The following is a 25,460-nucleotide window of genomic DNA, read 5'->3' as shown; positions in this document are numbered from 1 at the left end:
ATGGAGGTAGGAAGTGGTCCGAGAACAACAGGCCTATGTTATGGTGCTTGTGATGCAGGTCTAAAAATAGGCTACCATCCGTCTAGTCATTCCTACTGCTACACTCTAGTTCCCCTCAGGAGTGGGTTGTGTATTTCCACCTGCAAGGCTGGTTTGGCAGGCGGTATTCTACTGCGCTTGGAACTAGTTGTTAGCGGATGGAAGAGTGGCATAAACATTCCTGTACAGAACATGTAGTGGGCAAAGTGTTTGGTATTTTCAGAGTACTTAGGATGTTTAAACGTGACCGGGTAAATTTTATTTTTAAGCATAAATATACTCGCATAAATAGACTTTTTGTTCGTCTTTGATTGTCAATTTAAAGTCCGGTCCACTTCACAGCTTATTCTGACTAAGAACCTTGTTTTCAGAAGTATTTTTCTTCCCATTAATTTTTATCATAGCTATATAAAAAAGTATTAATTACAAGGTTATAAGCTTTGAACCAAACCAACCAGCTACTAGGTGAATCACAAACATTGATTTGAAGCAAAAACAACTGTTTGAAAATTGGACAAAAATACAAAGGTACAAGACTATACTTGATCAATTTAAAGGTGCAGTAAGCGATTTCTGAGAAACGCTGATGGAAGTAGATCGGACCAAGCACCATAACAAACTTGTAGCTAATCAACAATACATTCATGATGGTATGTTTTACAGAACCAAGATATGCTGTTGTAATGTTACAGTAGCTATATAACAAGACAGTTTTGAGTGTTATTGTTTGTCTGGAGCTGATGTGCTGCTGGCAACTAACAACAAACTTTTGCTTGTACTCCTGTGTACTGCATGTTCATTTTTTGTTCTTCCTTGTCGTTTGCGACAGCGTTCTTCGCTTTGTTTTTTAGCGAGGCATTATTTTGCAGATCAATGAATCAGTGAATTAGGTTTCATGCATTTGAAATTGGCAACGCACGCGTGCTTCATGTCTTTTGTGTAAAATATTATTGAGACTAATACCAATCCATACCAGTGGATTGGAACTTGTGATTTCGTCCAGGTCTTGCTATTTGTGTGTGTAATATGCATTAGGTGTTCAGTAAACAGACTGTGGGTGGTCCATGGACATGCTGTGTGAGGCAACAAATAATAACAGTTTTTTAGCAGTTGCCATTGTATTTATATCAAATTTAGTAGAAAACTGTTCAAATATCTATATCCAAGAGGAATAATTCTGTTTGAAATTCTTGTATAGGCCAATGTAAATGGAGAATATGCCTATCCGGTGTTCAGACGACTCATCTTTTCTATCATTCGTTCACTCATACTGCATTAGCTTGAGGTTCTCAAACTGTCTTTTGAATAGAGCAGAATTATCAATCTGGCTAAATGCCTTTGAATTTTTCTAATTAATATATCACTGCCTTGCCAACATCCTACTGTTCACTGTGTGAGTTCATGTATTATACTCAATAATTTATGGCACTGCTTTCAGCTGTAGCTCATTTTACAGCCAAAACTATCTGGACAGGTACTGTACAATGTGTAGGTCCTTCAGTGGCTCGCTGTTTCAGTTAGTCTTTTCTCTCTTGTCCTCTGATTGTCCATAACTCACTCAGTCTCTCTCTCTCTCCTCCCTGTGGGGGAAGTATGATGTGATGTACAGGAAGGAGACTGTAATGGAGCAGAAGGAATATTGCATTATACAGCTGCACGCTGGTGCATTGTGGGTAGTGGGTGCCAGGCCTGCCCTCTAAGGACTGTTTCCATAGAAACCTCGCTGTCCAGCACTGTCTACACACAACTTAAAACTTTAATGATCATCATTATTGACCGTGATCATCCATTATCCTCACTGCCCACATTATGATTTTGATGTCGTACGAAAGTTTGCACAAAAGCTATAAATGTTGATGAAGGCCATATGGTAGTTTGCCATTTCTTGGTACCACTGAATTTTAACATAATCATAGCTATTACAAGATTATAGTGCAACATGCTCAGCCTCCCACTGTAAAGAAAAAGTTGCTGCCTTAAAGTACAAATAACTTGGATGTTTAAGTCATTGCAACTTAAATGACATTAAACTGACTTTAAAAATGAGTTGAATCTTGTTTAACTTGTTCATATTTGTGAAAATTGCTTGACTTGTTTTGACGAGTTAAAGCAATGCAAAAACATGTTGTCATAAACTTATTGATCATATTATTTTTTACAGTTTGTACTAGTCCTCACATGCGCCAATTGACGATAAATCAGTAAGGAGGAGCTGACAATTACTTTAAAACTACTTCAAGCAGCCTTTTTCGAATTATTTTTTCTTATTAGAGTTAGAGTACATTGGATAGTTGTATATTTTAAAGATTATTTAGTAACACTTTACAAAAAGTTTCTATATGTTAAAGTCCCCCTGTAGTCAATCATTTTATTTAGGCTGCCTCATTTATACTAAATGATACAAATTAGCCCCGCCTCCACTCACTCACACCAGCTCAGAGTTTCAGTTCAGTTTATTTATTTATAAAGCACTATTAAAAGATTTTTTAAGGTACTGTCAAACAGTACCCCTACATTTTTGACCACAGGTTTACAAAAAGGGGTCAGCTCACCTAAATTTGACAGTTCAGGCAGAGCAGGACCCCCAAACCAGACGAGCTCTGTTTTACTCATTAAAATTTTAAAAGTTCACCGACACCCAGGCTTTAACCTCCTTTAAACAATTCACAAGGGAATTCAAGGCATTTACATTATTTTTCCTCAGAGATCCACTTTGCTTTTACAACATTTATAAATCTTGCTTAATGTTTTTTTTTTTTTTTTTTTTACAATTCAAGCTGTATAAATGAACATGAATGTATTTCAAATTAACAATGAGCAACTGTACATTTCTAAACTGACTGTAAACAAAATGGTTGTTCATTGTTAACAAACTTAACATTTTGTAAAGTGAAAAAGTACATGTCAGGTATGCAAGATATGAAGGCATTTTTACATATTTATATAGATATTAATGCCTGACAAATAATAGCCAAGATAGAGGATTTAGATTTTGTTTATCTGAATTTGGTGTAATGCTAATGTACTGAAAAATGAGAAGCGAATTTGAGCAAAAAATTTATTAAATCAGCAGGTCTGGCTGGTTTATTTTTCGGCATGACGCTACAGATAGTAAACGGTGGAAATTACTAATAGAAATTTAACTAATAGATATCACCATTTCATCACATTACAGCAATTGTTTAGTATTACAAGTTTTCTGAAATTTTTTAATATTCAAACCATGTATTATGTAATTAAATATGCACTTAATATGTATACATTTCCATTACAGAACTCTGAACATTGGATAAAGCCATTTTTTTTTGTTGACATTTTTTTTTTTTTTTACTGGTTTTTAAATGTATATTTTTGGTGTTTTCTTTCCACTAGTCTGTGCTTATGTAAGTAAATTAGCATAAGATCTCAAAATTGGCCAGTGCCTGGAAAAACAAAACAAAACAAAACAAATTGCCTCTAATGCCTTGCCTTAATTGGTTATTTTTTAAGGGGTGAGGGTGGGAGTATGGGAAATGCATCTCATACTTTAAAATATTAATGAAAAACCAATCAGGACTTCCCGTAAGAATGGAAAATGGATCAATGATGGCCCGAGGACAGGTCAAAAACAGATGGGTGGTTGGATTAGGAACAATTTGAAAGATGTGGTGGATACATTAAGGCACTGATCCTTGAGAAGTAATGATTGTCTCCTAAATTTGAAATTTGAAATGGTTTCCATGCCCTGGGAAGGATGCTTAGTGGGTAGACACAGTGCTTCAGTCTTTAGGTCAGTTCTCCTGAAAAAGTAGAGATTGATGAAAATACTCAGTGCACATATAAAGCCAAATACAGGTCCAGCACTTCTCATACACTTTAACAGATGGAAAGCATCCCAAAACTTGCATGTCTGCCAAGGTCTTGTGCTACATGGTTCTTGAAAGCATCTGTAAGGAGAGGGACAGAATGGCTCATCACACACACATGCATGCGCAATAGCCTGCCCTTCCCAGAGAGCTAATTGAGTAGAGTGTGTTTACGGAGGCTTGCTGATACTCTGATGTGATTGCTGTCCTGTCCGCTGTCTGCATACTTCTATTGATCCGTCCTCTCTTTATATCCCTCTCCCTCTCAGTTTCTTTTTCTTAATCCTTCAGTATCCACCTTCACTTTTTTCATTTTCCTCTCAAAACTCTCAGGCCCATGCTTCATTGATGCTGAAGTTATTATTAGTCATTATCTGGCAGAATTAAGTTGGCAAAGCATGTAATTTGAAGTCACACGATTCATTATTTATCAGTTCTTTTAGGGAGCGGCTCTTTCTACCATGCAATAATAGATCTGATGTTTTAGTAACCGCCTCACAGGACTGCAGAACATTTCCTCTGCATCCAAATCATATTATGACAGTGTGAGGGAAAAGATTCAGTCATTTAATATCTTGATACATTAGTGTAATTTTTTGATTGTATCCAAATACCAGTCATGATAAAGCTGTAATTTTGTGCTGCATAAAAACTTGATTGAGACAATATTAGCATTCAAAATAAAATGTAAATTATTGTTTAGATACCCATGGAGGACTTCAAGCATATTAAGAGGGCAGAATTTTTTTTCCGACTTTATTGAATTTGACCAAATTTTAGTTTTCTGTTGTTGGGTGCATTCATTTCCTAAAAGCATTGTAAGCAGATCATAGAAACAGTTGGCACCAATAATCTCCATGATAAAGTATTGTGCAAAAGTTTGGGGTCAGTAAAAATTTTACATTTGTTACAAAAAATTATTTCAAATAAATGCTGTTCTTGTGGACTTTCAATTTAAAAGAACCCTGACATTTTTTTTTATTGGGAACCAAACCAGCATATTAGAATGATTTCATGTGACTAAAAACTTGGTGAGCATAAGTTTTATTTTTTGTTTGATATATATATATATATATATATATATATATATATATATATATATATATATATATATATATATATATATATATATATATATAAATCTTACAGCAAATCGGACCCCAAACTTTTGAACGACAGTATCCTTACAATGCTTTTGTGAAATACATCCCTGACATGCAGTACTGTTGTAAGAAATAGTCATGCAAAACAAGTGATAAACTGATACGGCCTTCTTGCGGACAGCCTATTTTCATCTCATTGTATTTCAGAGCTAAAGAGATACCTAGTGTTAACAGATTCTTACTGAACTGATCTGATGTTGTCATTAAGACATTAGTGACATTTATCCAGACTTTTGGCTCTCTGCATAAATTCTGGTCACTTTGGCTAAGAAGCACCTGATAAATAGAGCTAAATAGAGGCCCTAACCAGAAACTACAGCCACCAGACTTCAAAACGAATTAGAGTGCATGCAGTTTCATCTTCTAGCCGCACTCATTTTTATCGCACGTGTCCTTTTCACCAGAGTACATGCAGAATCAAATGAGCTGGGCGAGGAATAAGAAGCTTCTGGAATCAGAGTCACCAGGCTTAGTGCTATTTGATTTCTGTAAATGGGTTTCTTTTCTTGCAGGCACTCTGATTTAATGTAAGATGATTCGTACATTAAAGCAGTGAGTGATTGGATCATCATGCACTGTATTCTGTTTGTTTGTGTAGATAAAGTCATGGTTTATCACAGCTCCTTTATTTTGGTATGTGGGTGCAAGCTATCAAAGAGAAAAATTGTTGGAAAACAATTCATATATATGTTTGGGGCACAGGGATGTATAATATTAACATTAGCAATCAGATTGATGGCTCAAATCAATCCAATTGAGCTCAATCCGAATTAAATTTCAATTGTATTGGAAGGGGTGGTAATATAGACCAGAAACAATCCGATCAATAGGGAAACATTAACCATGTAAATGCTTGAATCCAACTATCTTCTCTATTGGATTCAAAAATACCTTGCACAGCACCATGATGTGTACTTAAACATGTTTTACGTCCTATGAACAGACCTATGCTTTTTTTCATCCTTTATACGACAATTATACTCACGATAGCTCCAGTGATGTGATTGTGTTTGCTTTCTCCTGTTTAAATGCATCAACTGGACACACTGCACATGCACTGAGGTTGTGTTCAGAATACATGTAATGCACATGTAAATTAATACGTGAATCAGATCGCAATGTTCAGGGTTCATAGAACTTTAAGAATATGAAATCAGATTGGATTCATTCAGCTTGATGAAAGAGAGTGCATATAAACTTACATATTTTGGCTTGCACAAAAAGACATGGTATTGCCACAAAAAAAGACAAATTTGTTAGTGGTAGGGTGGATATTGTATTTTCAAATGACATCTACTGAAGAGCATATAGTGTTGTTTTGAGCAATGTGAATTTTGCAAGGGTATTGTTCTCCAGAGTGCATTTGCATTTGTCTGTTTTCTCACTTTGTTGTTTCTCTCATTTTTATGGATCTCTCTCTCTCCCTCTCTCTCTCTCTGCATTTGTCAGTGTGTGTTTGGGTGTGGTCTATACTGATATAAACAGTCTGTGATAATTGATCCATTTATTTCTAGAGTGACATTTGAAAGCTTGACATTTTACATTTATGCATTTAATCCAAAGCGACTTACATTGCATTTCAAGATACACATTTACATTCTTATCAGTTCTTGCTTTCCCTGGGAATCGAACCCACGACGTTGGCGTTGCAAGTTTGAGCTACAGAGAGGTTGAGAGAGGTTTTCGACCAGTGTCTTGGTCATGTAATGAAGAAATGTAAAGCAAATATTACATTATAAAAGTATATTTGTCCATAAATTAGCTGTCTCTGATTTTGGCGACATAATTTGTTGGCTATAGTTTCAGATATTGGAAGTGTGCTTATGATGGCTCAGTAAGTTTGGAGGCTTTTTCAGAAATTGTAAGTGGCTCTGTGTGCATCGGATATTGAGTCTTTAAAATTAGTATTTGTTTACAGCAATGGGATTTAAGACATATTTATGACTGCTGTTTTTTTTTCTTCTCCGTTGTGTTGATTTTGTTGAAAGCAGATAATATTAAGGCTTATAAATAGTATAGATTTTCTTTATGCTAGTTTTCATTGTCAGTATATAGCGAAAAATTACTACAATTTAAAATATCATCATTGGTATCAGCCAAAAATTCTATATCGCTGCATTTCTCCTGCTTCTGTACATCTAGTGCATTAGAATGATGGATTTGTGTAAAGAAACTGGATTGAGGGTTGACTGTGAGTGAGCTTTTATGAAAGATCGATTGTGTTGACTAATGGCTTAATAACAAACATTATAAGAGTTTCAAGACCGATTAGGTTACAGATGATGTAAGTTGAAAAGTACAGACTCAGCTATGAGACCATATTCATTGCCTACATCAGCACACACTATACACCCATAAACTTCTTATATTTAAGATTTGAGTGGAGATGTTTATCGCACAGTTACATCCAGACTTCTCAGGTTGTCATTACAATGCTAGTTACCACTAAAAATACATTGTTGATATATTGTCCACGTTTAAAGTTACTCTAAGTCACTTTAGATAAAAAAGCATCTGTGAAATTACCATTACACACATGCAAAAAGCTCTCTTTGTTTTAGTGCAGGCCCCTGACACATCACTATTTGCCATCCTTAGCAGCTGTGATGGGTGAAACATAAGCATCCTGGGTAATGATGTTCAATAAGTGTGGAGATGATGATAACCTGCAGTCCCCTGGAAGCATTGCTCTCTCCGCATGGATATTTGAGACCTGGCGCCTCAGCATACACTGCTCATGTTTATCACTGTATCGATTCTGTCCTCGTCTTGTCCATTTATCAGCACTACAAGACCTGTTCGAGCTCAAATAACCATATGTCAAACATCTTTCTTGCTGTGTGGTGTTTTACAACACGTTTACAGCCTGATCCTTATCTGCTTCATCACAAAGTCCAGCTTAGGAAGTCAACAGCAACAGCATGGCAACATCCTGGCAACCACTCACAATTCTCATAGCATTTTGTGGCAGAAACTTTTGTTTCAGACTTAGTATGGTGATTATTTAACACTGAAATAGCTTATTGACTTTGTCTAACCATAGACGAAAACCAACAAGCAGGTTGAAGGAACTTGATTGATCTTCCCTTTTTGCCCTGCTTTTACTGTTTTTGTGTCTATGTTCATGTTACACAGCTCTTCCTCTGCTCTGGAGACTGTCAGTTGTCATAAAGGATCAATGCTTGCAGCTTTATAGTTTTTTTTTTTTTTTTCTGCATCTGTTCAGTCTGGTGCTTTTACACATGAATAAATAACATGAGATGCAGCACGATTCATCTTGTTAAAGAAGAGAATACCTTACTGGATTGTAACACTTTCCATGAATAGGGTAGGAAATTAGGCTTGTGTATCTGGGGAAACACACACAAACACACAAATCGGGACTAATACTGACGAGTAAAATCAAAGTGGTCTAGGTAATTACATTTTTTTTTAATTGATACATTTTATAAAAAAATTATTATTGTGAGTTTTTTAGTTCGTTTTTTGGGTACCACTTTAGTTTAGGGTCCAATTCTCACTATTTACTAGTTGCTTATATCAGCATGCATATTACTAGGATATTGGCTGTTTATTATTTATAAAGCACATATTAATGCCTTATTCTACATGAACTTATTCTACATCCCATAATCCAATTCCTACCTAATACCTAAACTTAACAACCTTGATATATTAATAAGCAGTAATTAGGAGTATATTTAGGCAAATGTCATAGTTAATAGTTAGTTAATAGTGAGAATTGGACCCTAGTCTAAAGTGTGACAGTTTTTTTTTTTTTTTTTAGATATTTCTACAGATTGTCAAAAACAAGACAGTTGACAGTTCATACATTTGCAAAATAGTCTTCTATAACAAATGTTATAGTTTGTCCTATAGACACCATTGTTACATTGATCTAATTACGGTAGTGTGTCACCAATGCGTTACACCTGTTCTTGGTCAACAAAAACCACCGTAACTATGGTTACTATTCAGAGATCTTAGGTTCAGCATTGTATTATAGTTTGTCTTCTTACTGTATGTATCTTCTAGAATCTAGATGACCACTATAGTGTGCAGTTTAACCACCAGGTGTCAGTGTGCTGATGTCTAAATCACTGAGGTGTAGTTACTTTTGGAGGCCAAAAGGTGGTGTAGAAGTATTTTTACTGAGACTGAGCTCTGTCAACTCCATTCATTAAACTAAGGCATGCAGTGTTACAGTTTGGAGTGATGTGTGCATGTGCTAGTCTCAGTGATGATTGTCTATACTTGTAAGGACCAAATTTCTGAAAATGTCCTCACTAACTTACTATTACTCACTAACAATAACTATTGAAAACTTACATGTAAGGTAATGTAGAGATAAAGTGAGATAAAGTGAAACAGGGTGAATTCAAATGCAGCCCATAGAGTTGAAAATGTCACATTCAATTGGATAGATATACTATTAAAATATTTTTAACTTGGCAGAAAGTCTCAAAACATTTGCATATCCAAGTCAGTTACAAAAAAGCAAATGCAAATTCAACAATAAATAATAAAATGTATTAATAATTGCTTTGATTAATATATTTAAAAATAGTAATGCAATATTCCACTATTTAATAATACATGCATATATATATATATATATATATATATATATATATGCATGTATTATTAAATAGTGGAATATTGCATTACTATTTTTAAATATATTAATCAAAGCCAATAATATATATAGTCAATTCACAATAAACTTCACACATTCAGAACATTAAAATGCACACTACAACATTAACAAATGCAATGAATATATACATGCTATATATATATATATATATATATATATATATATATATATAAAGAATGTTAATTAGGTTATGCTTTGTGAATAGGATTAACACTAAAAGTTTATTAATGTTTTTAAAAAGGAAGTCTCTGATCACCAAAGCTGCATTTATAGATCAAAAATACAGGAAAAGAGGGGGGAAATATGTCCCCTGTGTATGATCTCTTGCAGGTGCAGGATCAAAACAAAGGAAAATCCACAAACTAACTACAGCCTACCCTTTATTTGTGAAATAAAACAGCAATGTTTCGAACAATAAAGCCGTCTGAGGAAGATCTTTATTGATCCAAAATATGCTGTTTTATTTTGCAAATACAGTTAAGAAAAATTTGCAGATTTTCCTTAAAGGGGTGGTATAATGCCCCTTTTTACAATATGTAAAATAAGTCTCTGTTGTCCCCAGAGTGGGTATGTTTATGCGCAAAGTTTATGCTCAAAATACCCAACAGATAATTTTTACAGCATGTTAAAATTGTCCCTTTTTGCGGGTCAGTAAAAAACGGGTCGTTTTGTGTGTGTCCCTTTAAATGCAAATGAGCTGCTGTTCCGCACAGAGGGCGGAGCTTCAATAGCTCATGTGTGTTAGCCATAGACAGTATATAAACTGGACACAGTGACCCCATTGGATTCAACGGAGAAAAGTGAAGTCAATTAGAAGCACTCACTTCCTGATGGCTGAGCGTACTGCGCAGACTCAAACTGAGCTTGACGACGTAGATGTGACGTGAGCAACCCGTCTGTCTTCTAGTAGCTGTGCCAAGAGACATCTGAATCATTCCCTTCCGAAACTTGCAGAGACGGAGAGTGTGAGTAGGAGGTGTCCATGAGCTAGCAGCAGGAGAAACTTTTGCTGTGTATTCTGATTAATTATTTTGTCACTTTGTCTCCACGTCCCCCCGATTGCCCGCGAGCTTCTCCTCCTGTCCATACGGTAATCTCTCTACTGTGCGACAGAGAGTCGCGTGGTTATGACGCAATCGTTAGCCTAATTTTACAAAAACTGCTTCTACGGGGCCATAACGGAAGCTACAAGGTAATGAAGTCTTTTATACATTTTCGTGTTTCTTTAGAAATAAATAATGGACAAATGGAGTCTTTAAACGCCTCAGATGTGAAGTTATTCGCTGTCAAAGTGACGCCAAAATGAATGGGAGTCAATGGGATGCTAACAGCAGGTGGGGGTCCGCTAGCCAATGGCGGCGCCCGGGGGTACCTTCAAAATAATAGAAAACCCTGCCCCCCTGGTGTTAGCTGCTCCGATTACCTCACACAGACAAGCACTATAAAATGTCAGAAACTGTTCTGCCTTTTATGTTTAAGGCGAGACACGGCAGGCAAAAACATCGTTTTTTTTTTACTGGTCAATTTTGAGATTTGGGGATATTTGTCTTCAATAACACGTCTTCTTTCAGACTTGTGTTGAAAAAAAGTCCGAAATACACATTTAGGTCTTTATTTTATTACACTTTGTCTGTTTGCGTCTGTAGATTTCTCATAAATTCAACAAAAGTTCGCGTTCTTAATCAACGTGCTGCTCCGCGATCTCTGCCGTCAGCCTGTCATCAGAAGCTCCGTTAGGAAGCTCTCTATGTTGTGTACAATCCTGTCGGATCCAAATATGGTCATTTCCTTTTTATCAGCAACCAATCGTGAAAGTAAAAGGGCTGAATGCGCAATCTCATTGGCTGATGAAAAATCTTTAAAGCCCGTTTTCTCAAAATGACTTTTCTCTCATTCTCCAAGTCCGAAATCTCCACTTCAGTAGCACCTATATACACCAAACTTTCCAGACTTGTACCTAGTTATATTATGAAGACATTTACAGAGGGATTTGTAAATATATTATTCCTAGCCTGATTTATATAACATTTTATTCCAAAAAACATGGCGAAAATCTTTTTTTTAAGGCTATTGACAGTATTTTCTGATTTACAGGATAACAAAAGTAGATATCCATAAATCCCTCTGTAATTTTTTTCCCATCTAATATGTGAACACAATGAAAAAATAATTTTTAACCTGGCTTTATCCAATACTGAGATATCGTTTTTTAAAATATATGCAAATTAGTGCATATTTGATTATATATTGCCTGATTTGCATATTTAAACATTAAATTACAGAAAACTTGTAATACATTTTTTTCTCATCTTAATGTAAGTAATCAACTGGGAAAGTTTTATGGTGATATCTGCTAGTTAAAATTTTTACCCTATTCACCTGTAGTGTCTCGCCTTAAACTGGAATCGGACAATGATGTAGAGACTTAAGAAGAAGTGACAACATGTAGAATGCAACAGGACGTTTCTGAATGGCTAGTTGATGAATGTATGTTGCTGATGTGGAGTTATCTATCTTCAAGTCTTTGATTAGCATATTCTGTCATGATAATCTATAAAATCGCTGGTGTGGGAACTGTTGTAAGATGCCTACAGAGTGACATGCTATTGCATTTGTGTTACGTACTGTATTGCATGTGAAAAGACGGATGCGACAGCTTGAGCTCCACTCACAAATGTGCTCGACAGCAACTACTCTTCCTCTTCTCAACATGGACTGTGTGTTCCCGGGGGCGGGGTTTATGTAAATTTTAGGGTTAGTGATGTCACTAACCTGGGAGGAATGTCGTGTAGTGCCTACCAGCCGTTTGTTGTAGTCCTAAAAAAATGATTTCTTTAAAAGCAAATATCTTCCTTTGCTTTGAACTTTGAGCATTGTAACTTTGCAGATGTTGTATTTGCTCAAACAGCAACATTACACTCTAACTAAAGTTAGAAAAGTGAAATCATAGTCAACCACCCCTTTAAAAAAAAAAACAATGCTAAGAAATATTATTATAGTTTAAAAATTAACTTTTTCTATTTTAATATATTTTAAAATGTAATTTAATTCTGCTATGGCAAAGCAGCCATTAATCTAGTCTTCAGTGTCACATGATCCTTCAGAAATCATTCTAATATACTGATTTGGTGCTCAAGAAACATTTCTTATTATTAACAATGTTGAAAAGAATCTTTTGTAACACTATAAATATCTATACTGTCACTTTAGAGTAATTTAATGCATCCTTGCTGAATAAAAAAACAAAAACAACAACGACCCATAGTTATATTTGAGACTATACTGTCTCCGAGAGTCAGAGGTGGCTTAAAGGAACACTCCACCGTTTTTTCATATTAAGCTATGTTATTCCCTTAACTAAGACGAGTTGATACATACCTCTCTCGTCTCAGTGCGTGCAATCAATCGCTCTGGCGCGCGGCGACACTTTGATAGCACTTAGCTTAGCCCAGTTCATTCATTAGGATCCAAACAGAGATGAACAGCGGAATAGCACTTGGGAGTACTTCGACTCGGCACAGTAAAAAGTCATGTTGGTTCTAATGACAGAAGTGAGAGGGAGAGGATTTTTCAGGAGTGATGATATTACTGCGCCGAGTCGAAGTGCTCCCAAGTGCTATTCCGCCATACGTTATAGTTATCCTTTTTACCCGCCACGTTTTATTTTGTGTCACCATACTTGGTCGTGTAACTCAGTGGTTCCCAATTCCAGTCCTCGGGACCCCTTGCTCTGCACATTTTGTATGTCTCTCTTATACAAAATGTGCAGAGCAAGGGGTCCCGAGGACTGGAATTGGGAACCACTGGTGTAACTACTCGTGTAACTGTATTTAAATAGGGAAAACGTGGAGGTTTTTGGTCGCTTCTAGCTTCATCTCTGTTTGGATCCTAATGAATGAACTGGGCTAAGCTAAGTGCTATCAAAGTGTCGCCGCGCGCCAGAGTGATTGATTGCACGCACTGAGACGAGAGAGGTATGTATCAACTCGTCTTAGTTAAGGGAATAACATATGAAAAAACGGTGGAGTGTTCCTTTAAGGGAGATCCTTAGTAAGGAATAGTGACCTTATAGTGACCATTATAGATTTCTTTCCTCATAGCATCTGCTGTAGTCATTTCACAGACCCCTTGAGATCCAAGGGGATTTATAGTACAATCCCCCTGCAGCATCCTACAGATTAAGTGCATTTCTCAATGGCACATTGATGATGCCAAATGCCTGGCTCCTTGCTGTCATTGACCCTCTGATCACCAGCCCTGGACATTTACCACAATGCCACACCACCTCACCAGATTGGGTGTGTGACTTCAGGAGCTGAGTGTCGGAGCGTACCATTCCCATCCAGGTGGATTTGAATATGTTTTTCCCCAGTGTATTCAAGTGTTTCTTGCTCTCCCCTGACGGCCTCTGCTGTGGTCTTCCCCAAACTCCTCCCCAGCTCCGAGGAGCACGCAATGTGCCACAGGTGTCCCTGTAGACAAGCTGTTTGTCATTTGTGAAGCACACTCACATGTGTGTGCTTCACACAAAAAGCTTTACTCGACACTAAAGCTGGATGCCTCTACATCCGAACAGGCAGGTCAGCCCTCTTCCTCCCTCTCTCTCTCTCTCTCTCTCTCTCTCTCTCTCTCTCTCTCTCTCTCTCTCTCTCTCTCTCTCTCTCTCTCTCTCTCTCTCTCTCTCTCTCTCTCTCTCTCTCTCTCTCTATTCCTAGTTCACACATGGCGATATAAGTTCAGATTCAGCGAGTGAGGCTTTTCTTTCTTCAGTCAACCAATGGACCAGACTATCTCTCAGTGGGTGGGGAAAAGAGACAAACTGTTTGCACTTCAGAGAGAATTCACAGTGGATCAGAGTTGTTAAGTTATTCAGAGTGAATTGTGGGAGGACACTGGCAAAGAGCGTCTGTTATCACCTTATTCAGAAGGAGGCACATTAAAGAGCCATTGGGAAAAGCAGAACAAGGACTCCATCCGTTGCTTTACATTAATAAGATCCACTTTATGGGATTATTCCACATCTGAAGTGCTAGAGGAGTACCTGTGTTGGGTTTTCTGTGGTTTTTGGCACCATGGCACACGCAGCAGCACACCTGAAAAAGGCACGGGAACTGGAACAACCTCCTGAGATAAAGGCTCTCGCCAAAGCCAGAGAGAGACGCAGGAGACACAGAGAGAGAGCAGAGCGCAAACGCCAGGTATTAATGCTTACGAACCGTTAACAACAGTACTTTAACCTCAACTTCATCCTTGCAAGCTCAGATACAGCTGACCTATTTACCTTTGATCACATTTAGGAGTGCATGCTGCTATGTTTAAATAAGACAGTGGGAATGTCAAAATTTTTTGGAATGCAAATAAGAATGAACACAGACAGTCCTAATAGTATAGTCAGTGTCTTTGTAATGTGTAAATATATTATCCAGTAATCTAGTTGTGTTGTTCTCCATATTTTAATTGTTATTTATTCTTTGCGAATTGTTATTTTTTTGTGCTTTTAGTGTTAGCGGATGTAAAGTAACTGTGATGAGAGTTAATCTCGCTAGGATTCACATGCACAGAGGGTTTATGGAGGTCAAAGGGTGTGATGATGTCATATATGGAATGTTACATAGTGCAAGTCCAGTAATATCAATGAAATTATGGGTGCTTTGTATAATTTAGTTTTTTGTAAAACTTCGTCCGGCTCTGCCTCATTGTCATGCATATAAATAATTTAAGAATTATTAATAATTTGTATGATCTCTTTCTAATGCATGCAGATGTTATAATTCAGCAGTCCCAGTTAGACAACATATGCATGACTTTTTGTGCAACATCTAAAAAATATTTTTACTTTTGTTGTTTTTATTTATTATTTAAATATTGTTTTAAAAAAAATATATATACATTTTTATTGATTTTTAAAAAACTGTCATCTGTGTATAAGAATTTAACCCAGATGTTACCTGCAGTAAAAAAAATATTTAATACAACTTTTTATGGTTGCCTTTTTATTTGTATTTTTATGCTGCAGATGAGCTGTGGGGATAAATCCTGCAGTCAGCTGTTCCGCACCTGTTTCAGAGCACAGATACTGGAAGAGGCTTAGGAAATAGGATCATCTTTTATGCAAATTTGTCTCCAGAGCACAAAATCTCATTATACATATGTAATGACATGACTTTTTGATATAATGTTTTAGTTTTAAGCTTGCAATCTGCCAAGCACTTACCAGTGTTGAAAGTGTTTTACTATATTAAAGATAAAAAAAATTTTTTTATTGCTAATTTATTCATTTTATTTTATTTAGTAAAAATACAAGTACAATTCAAAATACAAATAAAAATAACTGAGAAGTAGTGGACAAACTCTCTTGTTAAATCTCTTTCAGCAAAATGAACAACTCTTTGTTCAAGTCATTTTGTTCAATGAATGGATTTAAAGGTTGCATTTTAAATAGCCAAATTCCCCATTCCCTGGTCACATATAATCTTTGATCATATTCCAAATAAGTAAATCCTTTGTTCATTATAATGCAGCCAAAAGATACATTATGAGAAACGCAAATGATTAGTTCGCCTCCAGGGTATTTCATTCATGACTTGTGACAGACGCTATGAACGAATCATTCATGAAAGAACAATTACTACTAAAGAGACCTGAAAAAGGCAACAAGGAAGTGAACATGTTTGTCAGTACAGATGTGTAATAAAACATGTCCCTCACTTAATTTGTTAAGCTATTTGACCTGGGTGACCTGTAGCAGTGGCACTGGCAGTGTCATCATTACAATGTTTTCAGATGCCTATGAAACAAACAAAAAAATAATCTTTGAAGCAGGTTATCATAACTGATATGCATAAGGACCAGAATTACAATTTGCATGTTGCAAACTTTCATGTACATATTGTAAATGTATATAGTACAATTTAAAAAAATATATGTTTTGTACAATGTTATTTCCTCAAAAATACTGCTATTTTTTAAATGACAACATAATGATATACTGTTAAAATATTTGGGGTCAGTAAGAAAATCCTTTTTGAGACAAAAAAATCATTTTTTGGACACATTTTAAAAATACAGTTATTTATCAAGGATGCGTTGAATTTACCAAAAGCAAAGACATTTATAATATTAAATATATATATTTTTCAAAAAAAATACTATAAATTTTTTCATCTGTTCATCAACTGTCTATATTAAGCAGGTTTCAACATGTTTCTTGAGATGTTTCTTGAGCAGCAAATCAGCATATTATAATGTCTTCTTAAGGATTATGTAACACTGAAGACTGGATGCTGAAAATTCAGCTTTGCCTCTGTTGTCCCCAGGAATAAATTACATTTTTTAATGTATTAAAATAGAAAATGGTTATAAATTGTAATAATAAATAAATACAGCCTTGGTGAGTATGAGAGACTTAAACTGTAAAAAGAAAGAAAATCTGATAGACCCAACTTTTTAACAATAGTGTTAATAATTTTGCAATATTTATTTTACATCAATATATATATTTTAAATATATATATATAAAAAAAAAAATATATATATATATAGTATAGGGTTACAGGTAGTATAGGGGCAATTTTTTGAAAACACTTTTTGTTATACTGGTTGAAACTCCCTGAAGCTCTCTGAAGGGATGGTGGGATCTCATGCATTCAAAGCTAGCTTGCTACTAGCCTCTCTGAAATTGCCTACCCTACCTTTAACTGGGGGCATGGCATTGATCAGGGCAGTCAATGGCAAGTCAATATGTCTGTAGTGGAAGTCTACCTACTGCTGAATCATAGTCTGATCAATGCTGACCACCTCGGGGCCAGAGATGACCCACAGACAGAGATGCCATCATGCCATTCGGTCTGATTCACTGCAGGCATTACTATAGCTGTGTAATCTTGGTTTTACTCCTCATGGATAGTGGTTTTAAACTGCTTTGCAAGAGCCTTCGCTGAATTGAATAGCTGATATTCTTTAAGGATAAGAACCTCTTTTAGATGGTGCTCCATGATTTACATAGTCTTGCAAATATTTTGCATTTTAAACACTATAGATGATAGGACAACCAAGTTTTTTTTTTTATAATTAACAGCCTCTTGCTCCAGTCAAGACTTTTTGACTTCAGTTGTCCCGGTGGATGCACATTCCTGGACCTCAGGAGGAAAAGGACAGGTTTCCCAGCTGGCAGGATTGCCCTTTGCTGGGCCTAGCTCTGTCTGCCCGAGCCTGGAGGGGTTAAAAATAGCCCAGCCCTGGATCCCGGACAGGGCGGATATTTGGCCTGATATAGCTATGGGAGACACGTTAACGGCCGCAGTTGTCAGTCACAAAGCCAGGCGGGAAGAGAGACAAGACTGGAACAGAAGAGGAGACAAGAGCCAAGAGGTTTTCATAGAAGACTCAGAGCAGGGATCAGAGAGCGCACATAAGAGATTATGTTCGGGACCTGAGGAGAAAGATAGACATGAAAGTTTGGGGGATTTTGCATTAGCTGGATAGATGCTCTGATGCTGATAATTGAATGGGCTCCTGGGTACTACCTGAAGGCTGAGGATAATGCAAACCCATAAAGCTAAGTGCATGTGAGCGAGTTGGAATCAATCTTCCGTGGAGTGATTTGATGTTCAGTGGTTTGTTATCACTGGAAAAGACACAGCAAGTGCGGGATCTATACGAAAGGTCCAGACATTGATGTAAAGTGTAGTGCTGTTTTTTTGCAAAGCTTTGGGTCACTCTTTACCATGGGCAATGCGGCAATGTGTAGGGTGTGTGGTTCAGATAAAGGCCTGCGGACCATTGGAAGTGATCCATATCTGGACCATTACTACAGCTCTGTGGCAGATACCATGGTAAGGCAACCTTAATGAAATATAGGTTCAGTAGACATTTGTTTAGGGGATTTTCCTGCAAAAAAAAAAAGACCAGCGTATGTTGTGTTTGGGATGATGGGGTCAAAAACAGAACATTCCTAACTAAGAATTCTCTTATTCTTTTAGTAAACATGGCAATAGCAGTTCAGATCTCAATTAGAACATTCAACTTGTATGACTTTATTTCTTTGCTGGAACATAAAAGAAGATATTTTGAAAAATAGTTTATTTTTTTTTTTTTTTTTTTTTTTTATGTGTGCAATGGAAATCAATAGGTACTAAACTGTTTGGTTACCAACATTCTTCAAAATATCTTCTTTTGTGTGACAGGTTTGGAACAACATGATGGTGAGTAAATGATAATATATATCTATATATTTGAGTGAACTATTTCTTTAACTTGTTTCAATAGGCTTCTTAACTAGCTTAACCAGCAATTTGGTCAACTAGTGTCACCAGAAAGACCATGTTTATTGACTAGCTTTACCAAGATTTGGCCTGGCTGGTCTGACCAGCACCAAAACAGCATAACCAACAAAACCTGCTGGAAACATCTGTTTCAACTATTTTTGTAATATTATTTTTAGACTTCTAGCTGTTTAATTAATTTTTATACTTGATTTTTAGCAGCTTCTTCATTTAAGTACCTCAGGTAACATGATCATCACTAATGTAAAAGGCTTAATTAGTGTTATTCTTTTATTTATTATTGTTCAAGATGTTTTTTTTTAGGCATGTATGTTTAACAGTTATCAAAAAAAAAAAATCTTGCCCACAAGAGCTCAAACAGTGGACTATGAGTGCAGTTCATGAACAAATGTATAGTTTCTGTTACAAATGGTTAAGTCTTATCCCAAACATGTTAAAATGTGACCTCTCGACCTCAAAAGGAGCAGAGGTCATGCCCCGAACATTTCGGTCAAGAGCCTGTGATGGCCTGACACATTAATGCTTCATGTTCTACATGACCTGAGAAGTACTGATTTATTGCCGGAGCTTGGCGCCAATTCTCTTGTCATTTCTGTTTGAACTAAAATAAATAAAAACCTGAATGCCGGCTTGAACGGACAAAAAAAAGCCTACACTGTAAAAAAATTCTAACCCTCCCAAATCAAAAATTTCAATTGACCGATAACATCTAAATTTTTCAATTGGCCCAAGTGAAATTCTGTAAATTTCAATTGGCCCAAGTGAAAATCTGTACATTTAATTTTTTAATTTACAGAATTTCACTTGGGCCAATTGAAAAATTTAGATGTTATCGGTCACTTGAAATTTTTGATTTGGGAGGGTTAGAAATTTTTTACAGTGTATAAAATAGGCATATAAATAGGTTTCTGGAATTTTAAAGGTTTTAATATTTTCATAACAGTACTGTCTGCATGTTTAAATACTTTTTGTGCAGCTGTTGAAAGGTAATGTTGTACTTTCCCTGTACCTGCACTGTAGTCGTTATTAACCAGTTCATTGAGGATTTTGTGTTTGCATTGCACATGCAGGTTTTATTCGTCACAGTTGGGACTCTTATGTCAAGGGCTTTCAAAGGAACTGCTCTATAGTAGTACAAACCAACACATGTTCGCTGATTGATGCCAAATCTGAAATTTGATCTCAGCATTAATTTTCTTCTTCGCATGGCAAGACTTTCTGTGCATAACCACACACACATTCAGATCAGTGTGTGTGTGTGTGTGTGTGTGTGTGTGTGGGTCATGTCAGCTGCCTTCGTTCTGTTTTGCTGTCTATATTTAGCAGAGTCACAGTCAAACACACAATTCTGATAAAAGGAGATAGCCTACACCCACTTAAATGATGAACTTCACATACATGCTGAGACAAACACATAGTATAAACTTTATGAATCCTGACAAATACTTGTTCAAAAGTTTGGGGTTGTATGATTTTCTTTGTTTTAAAAAAAAGTATCTTAAGCTCACCTCAAAATGACAGGAAAACTGTCATATCATTACAATTTAAAATAATAGATTTTTCATTATAATATATTTTTAAATGAAATATATTCCTGAGATGCAAAGCTGAATTTTCAGCATCATTACCCCAGTCTTCAGTGTGTCATGATCCTTCAGAAACCATTCTAATATGCTGATTTGCTGCTCAAATTAGTTGGATTCGTTGATGAATAGAACGTAACAATGTAAAAATCTTTACTGTCACTTTTGATCAATTTAATGCAATTTAATGCTTACTGACCCCACATTTTTAAATGGTAATGTACATTATCAGAAGGACCATCACCCTACATTTGTCATATTACGGAAGTAAAATGAGTTGCATTGACTTTGATCACTTGAATATTGCATTGTAATTTCTCAATGTTTTACCAGAGCTGGGCTGATGTTTCCTAATGTTTTTTTAATTTTTTTATGGTGTGTTGTTTCTACAGTCGGACAGTAACACCAGCTTCCTGAGAGCAGCCAGAGCAGGAAATGTTGAAAAGGTGCTGGAGTTCCTTAAGAGCGGACAGGACATTTCTACATGCAACCAGGTAACTTCTTCCATGAACCAGGATTTCAGTGTTACAAAAAAACAAGAAATGAATGCAATGTTTTCTCATCGGTTTCCTCAGCCTCAATTTACACTTATTTAAAGGCTGGCTTTGGAAGCTTTGGAGACGGCAGGGTGGGATCTTATGCTTTCAATGCTAGCTTGCTATTGCTAGCCTCTCCGAAATTGCTTACCCTACCTTTAATTCAAATAAATTCAACATTTGGAAATTTTGCACACTGTGACAGTACGCACAATTTTTAGATTATGTATTTATATAAATATAATCTAATCTGTGGATATAAAATATGTTGGGTAATGCTGAATTCGAAGGCCTATGTTTTCCAAGAAGCAGGTTTCCATAAACTTCTTTCCTGCTTAAGAGACATATTCTGTCATCTCTGTGTTAGCTATGCACTCTTTAGAAAGTCCTAGTAGATTGTTCTTTGTGAGGGAAGGATAATCCTGATTATTAGAAATGCGCCTGCTTTTGATGTTAGAGAGCGATACTGATTCCTGACAAATGCTGCATTGCCATCAGGACATCATCAGCTAGTTCTCTGCCAGGCAGTTCTTTCTACTATATCAAAGGCTTTTTACTCATGCGTGTCTCTGGCAGCTGTTCACACTCGCGACCTTCTGTACCTTCTGCATAACCAAACCCTCCCACTGTCACAGCACTGCTGTGTTCAACCATCCCTTGCAAATTACCCCTGGCATAATAACAATGCACGGATATCACCAAATATATTGAAGGCAAATGGATCTTTAATCTAAAAATAAGTGAAGTCAATATGGAACTCAAAATCAAACAGTCCTAAAATGCAAACATGCACGTAAAATAAAACTTTATCCAGTCAGATATATGATAAAGCTAACTTTTATCAACGAACAGAAGATACCACATGCAAAAAAACATTCAACGAGGTTTGGCACAGGCGTGAACTACAAAATTGCCAACCAATCATCTTCATGGCACTGGTTTTTAGTAGGGTGTGCCACATAAATATGATGCAAATGTAGTACTGAGTCATTATACTAGCAAACAAATACCCACAAACCATGACCAACCCAGGGGAAGAAGAGAAAGTACCTTAATGGTACACTAACACTGGTTTAACAAGACTGTAGAATAGTAGAAGGCATGATTCACTAAGTTTGACAGTGTGTCCAAATTGAATAGCATATCTGCTGATTTATGATGAAAATATTCATTTTTTTTGGATTAAATGCAAATGGATGTGATATTTTGTTATCAATGGCATTAAAAATAATAAAATAAATTGTGGCTCGACTATCAAAATATGTTTTGGAATTTAAAATAGCAAAATGTATTAATGGAAGTGATGGTGACGGGTCTAATTAATCTAATATAATTCATTTCATTTCATTCCAATTTTCAATTAAAATGGACTAAAAAATTACATCAGAGACATGTCATAGGGTTGCTGGGGACCCTTTATTTTGTAGAGGACTGGATTTGCCTCTGCTCCAAAGCATAATAGTTTTTCCCTTGACATTTATCCATCATGATGTCATATGGAGTCACCAGTAATGAGCATGTCAGCACAACAATGGACAAGCATTCCATGTTCTTTTCTCTCGAGTCCACTCTTCTAATCCTCGCTGAGTGATATTGCAACATAATCTGCCCATGTTTTATCTGTTTTTTTTTTCTTTCCACTCTTTCACCGGAATCCCTCTCTCCGGATGCAAAAACTCATCCAGCTTTCATTATCGAAATAAATGAGATTAGAGTCTAGTTAATTCTCTCTGCTCTTACTGACGTGTCTGAATGTTAGCCACACTGCGTTACACAAGAGCTGTCATGATTTACCCATCAAACACGGAATGAGGTGCATTAGTAAATTAGGACAGGTGGCGAAGTCTGAATTAGGGGAATGCTTATTTACAGCTCGAGAAAAAGAGATTAAACACTGAAATTCCACATTTAACATGCAAGCATGATTTATTAATAGCATAAGTGACTTTGACATGATATAATGAAAATGACACATTTTATTTGGTTAAAATTCGCAAAAAAAAATTCTGATCATTGCACTGACTGTTGCCAAATTTAGCCTTAGTAAAATCTGTAATAATAACTATTCTTTATATCAGGGATTTTTAAACTGGGTCTGGGGAAAAGTTGAGTTGAGATGAGTTGATATGAGATTAACCATAATCTTTAATCTTTTAATTAATCGTCTTTATTTTTTTTCTAGAGCTATACATAACAATGTCCTATATTTAGTAATCAATTAAGAGAAATCATATGAGTGATCATTAGTGTAGAGTATAGGAACAATTTTTGTTCTAGTATTACCCTTGTCAAATTTTCCTGCTATCTATCATTTGCACTAATAGAAAATGTATTAATCATGTCCCACTTTGCACTTAGAACGGACTCAATGCGCTCCATCTAGCAGCCAAAGAGGGTCACGTGGGGCTAGTGGAGGAGCTGCTGGAGAGGGGTGCGACCGTGGACTCTTCAACCAAGGTTAAGCACACATAAACACTCACAAATTGGAAAGAGGGGTATGTGATTCCCAAATGGCTAGAGAAAGTAAATCTGATGGAATGTTAGTCATCCAGCACTGTGATATGATGAGTACAGTTGGACTCTGTTGACTCCTGTCATCTGACACACAGGGCCAAACAGACACACCCACACAAGCCAGGAACTATAAACAAATGACCAGCAATCACACTGACAGCAGAGAGCTCTATACTGCAAGGACCTTTTTTATTATTATTATGGACTAGATTCATAAAAGTCCTTTTTGCCTGATAAGATTTCTGCAATTTCATGCAAGCAGTGAGTGAATCAGGTCAAATGTCCTGATTGGCAAATAGCTTTTCTTGTTTTAAGCATAAACTTCTTAGATTTGTGCATAAAAAAAGATAAAAAGTTGTTTTTGGGTTAAGAAATATTTTATATTTTCTTTGAAAATGTCCTAATATCTAATGCAATTTTGCTTCTGAAGTAAAAGTATGTTGTTTCGATATCTTGTTATAGATATTTTTTTTAATGTAATTTATTGGGATATTTTGACTGTAAATCAAACCCACAAGACTAATTCATAATTTTTTTCAGCTTTTTTCAGTGTCGACCCTTTGTGATTCACACAAGTATGAACATACTCACAAGCAAACAAGTGCACAATTAATATGTATCTCCCTTTCCTCTTCAGAAAGGGAACACTGCATTACACATTGCTTGTCTGGCTGGGCAGAAAGAGGTTGCGAAGCTGTTGGTGAAAAGAGGAGCAGATGTAAACTCCCAATCGCAGGTGAGAAAAGCATAAATTATATAAAGTATAATAATAATATACAATCAAATATTAATAATTAATATTAATTTAATAATTAAGTATTATTTTATAAATTGTTATAATATTAAGCTTTACAGTACCTGTATGTTGCTATAGAATGGCTTCAGTCCACTTTATATGGCTGCTCAAGAGAATCATCTGGATGTTGTGCGATATCTTCTGGAGAATGGTGGAAACCAGAGCACAGCCACAGAGGTTTGTGATTGCGAGTGAGTGTGTGTGTGTGTGTGTGTGTGTGTGTTTCTATTCTTTGCAACATGCCCATACAAGTATATCTGTGTCTCTTAAAGAGGACCTATTATGCTTTTTTTTTTTTTTTTTTTTACATTTTCAACTTTCTTTAGTGTGTAATGTGGCTGTTTGACCATGAAAAAGGTCTGCAAAGTTACAAAGTCCACTCCAAAGTGAGTTATTCTCGATATCAGTAAGCACTTTGTCACGACACACACACACAGGGAATTAGAGATCCAAAAGCAGTGTTTTATTAAAGGGTAATCCGTACTCACAACCAGTCCAGGCAAAGGTCAAAATCCAAAAGGCAATCCAAAAACATAAAAGATAAACACTAGAAACAGGCTCAAATTAACAACAGAAGTGTGGGGACAATAGACAAGGACTCCGTGACAAACACTGAAACAGACAGGGTATATACACACAAGTGCTAACAAGGTGACGAGAAACAGCTGTAAGGCAATGAACAATCAGTGACAGACAGGATCCTGGGAATTGTAGTGAGAATGCATAGACACCGTGAAAACTGAGGACCTCTAGTGTTTAACCCAGGGAACCACCAGACACTGTGACACACTTTTTCTGAACTCCCAGAAACACCTTGATTGGAGTCTTGAGTTTTCTTCCGCGTACAAACTCATAATATCGCTCATTTGAATAATTTCCACCCTAGGCATATGCAAAAAAGGGGGGCCTGATTGAGTAAGTAGTGTGTTGAAACTCGTGGTTATGGTAAGGGGGTGTGACATTTCCGAAACACGCTCAAAGCAGTTGACCAATCACAACCCACTGGTCCAGCCGACCAATCAGAGCCCATTGTGCTTTTCGGA

General features: G+C 36.3%; 1 protein-coding gene across 4 annotated transcripts in view; it reads left to right on the top strand.

Moving 5' to 3' along the window:
* The window catches only part of ank2a (ankyrin 2a, neuronal), a 79,206-nt gene that overhangs the window by 3,853 nt on the left and 49,893 nt on the right, over positions 1-25,460 (top strand). For 3 of the 4 annotated variants that reach the window (XM_084402179.1, XM_084402178.1, XM_084402181.1), the window contains exons 2-5: positions 20,964-21,065; positions 23,466-23,564; positions 24,259-24,357; positions 24,496-24,594. In XM_084402179.1, coding sequence (XP_084258305.1) covers positions 20,964-21,065; positions 23,466-23,564; positions 24,259-24,357; positions 24,496-24,594 — 399 coding nt within the window. Of the gene's footprint in view, positions 1-14,463; positions 14,903-20,963; positions 21,066-23,465; positions 23,565-24,258; positions 24,358-24,495; positions 24,595-25,460 lie in introns of those variants that run through there. The other variant, XM_084402180.1, reaches the window with a different exon arrangement.

The sequence above is a fragment of the Rutilus rutilus genome (genome assembly GCF_951802725.1).
Source record: "Rutilus rutilus genome assembly, chromosome: 2".
NCBI classification, from domain to species: Eukaryota; Metazoa; Chordata; class Actinopteri; order Cypriniformes; family Leuciscidae; genus Rutilus; species Rutilus rutilus.
The sequence above is the reverse complement of the archived record's forward strand: the minus strand, read 5'-3'. Positions and strand labels throughout refer to the sequence as shown.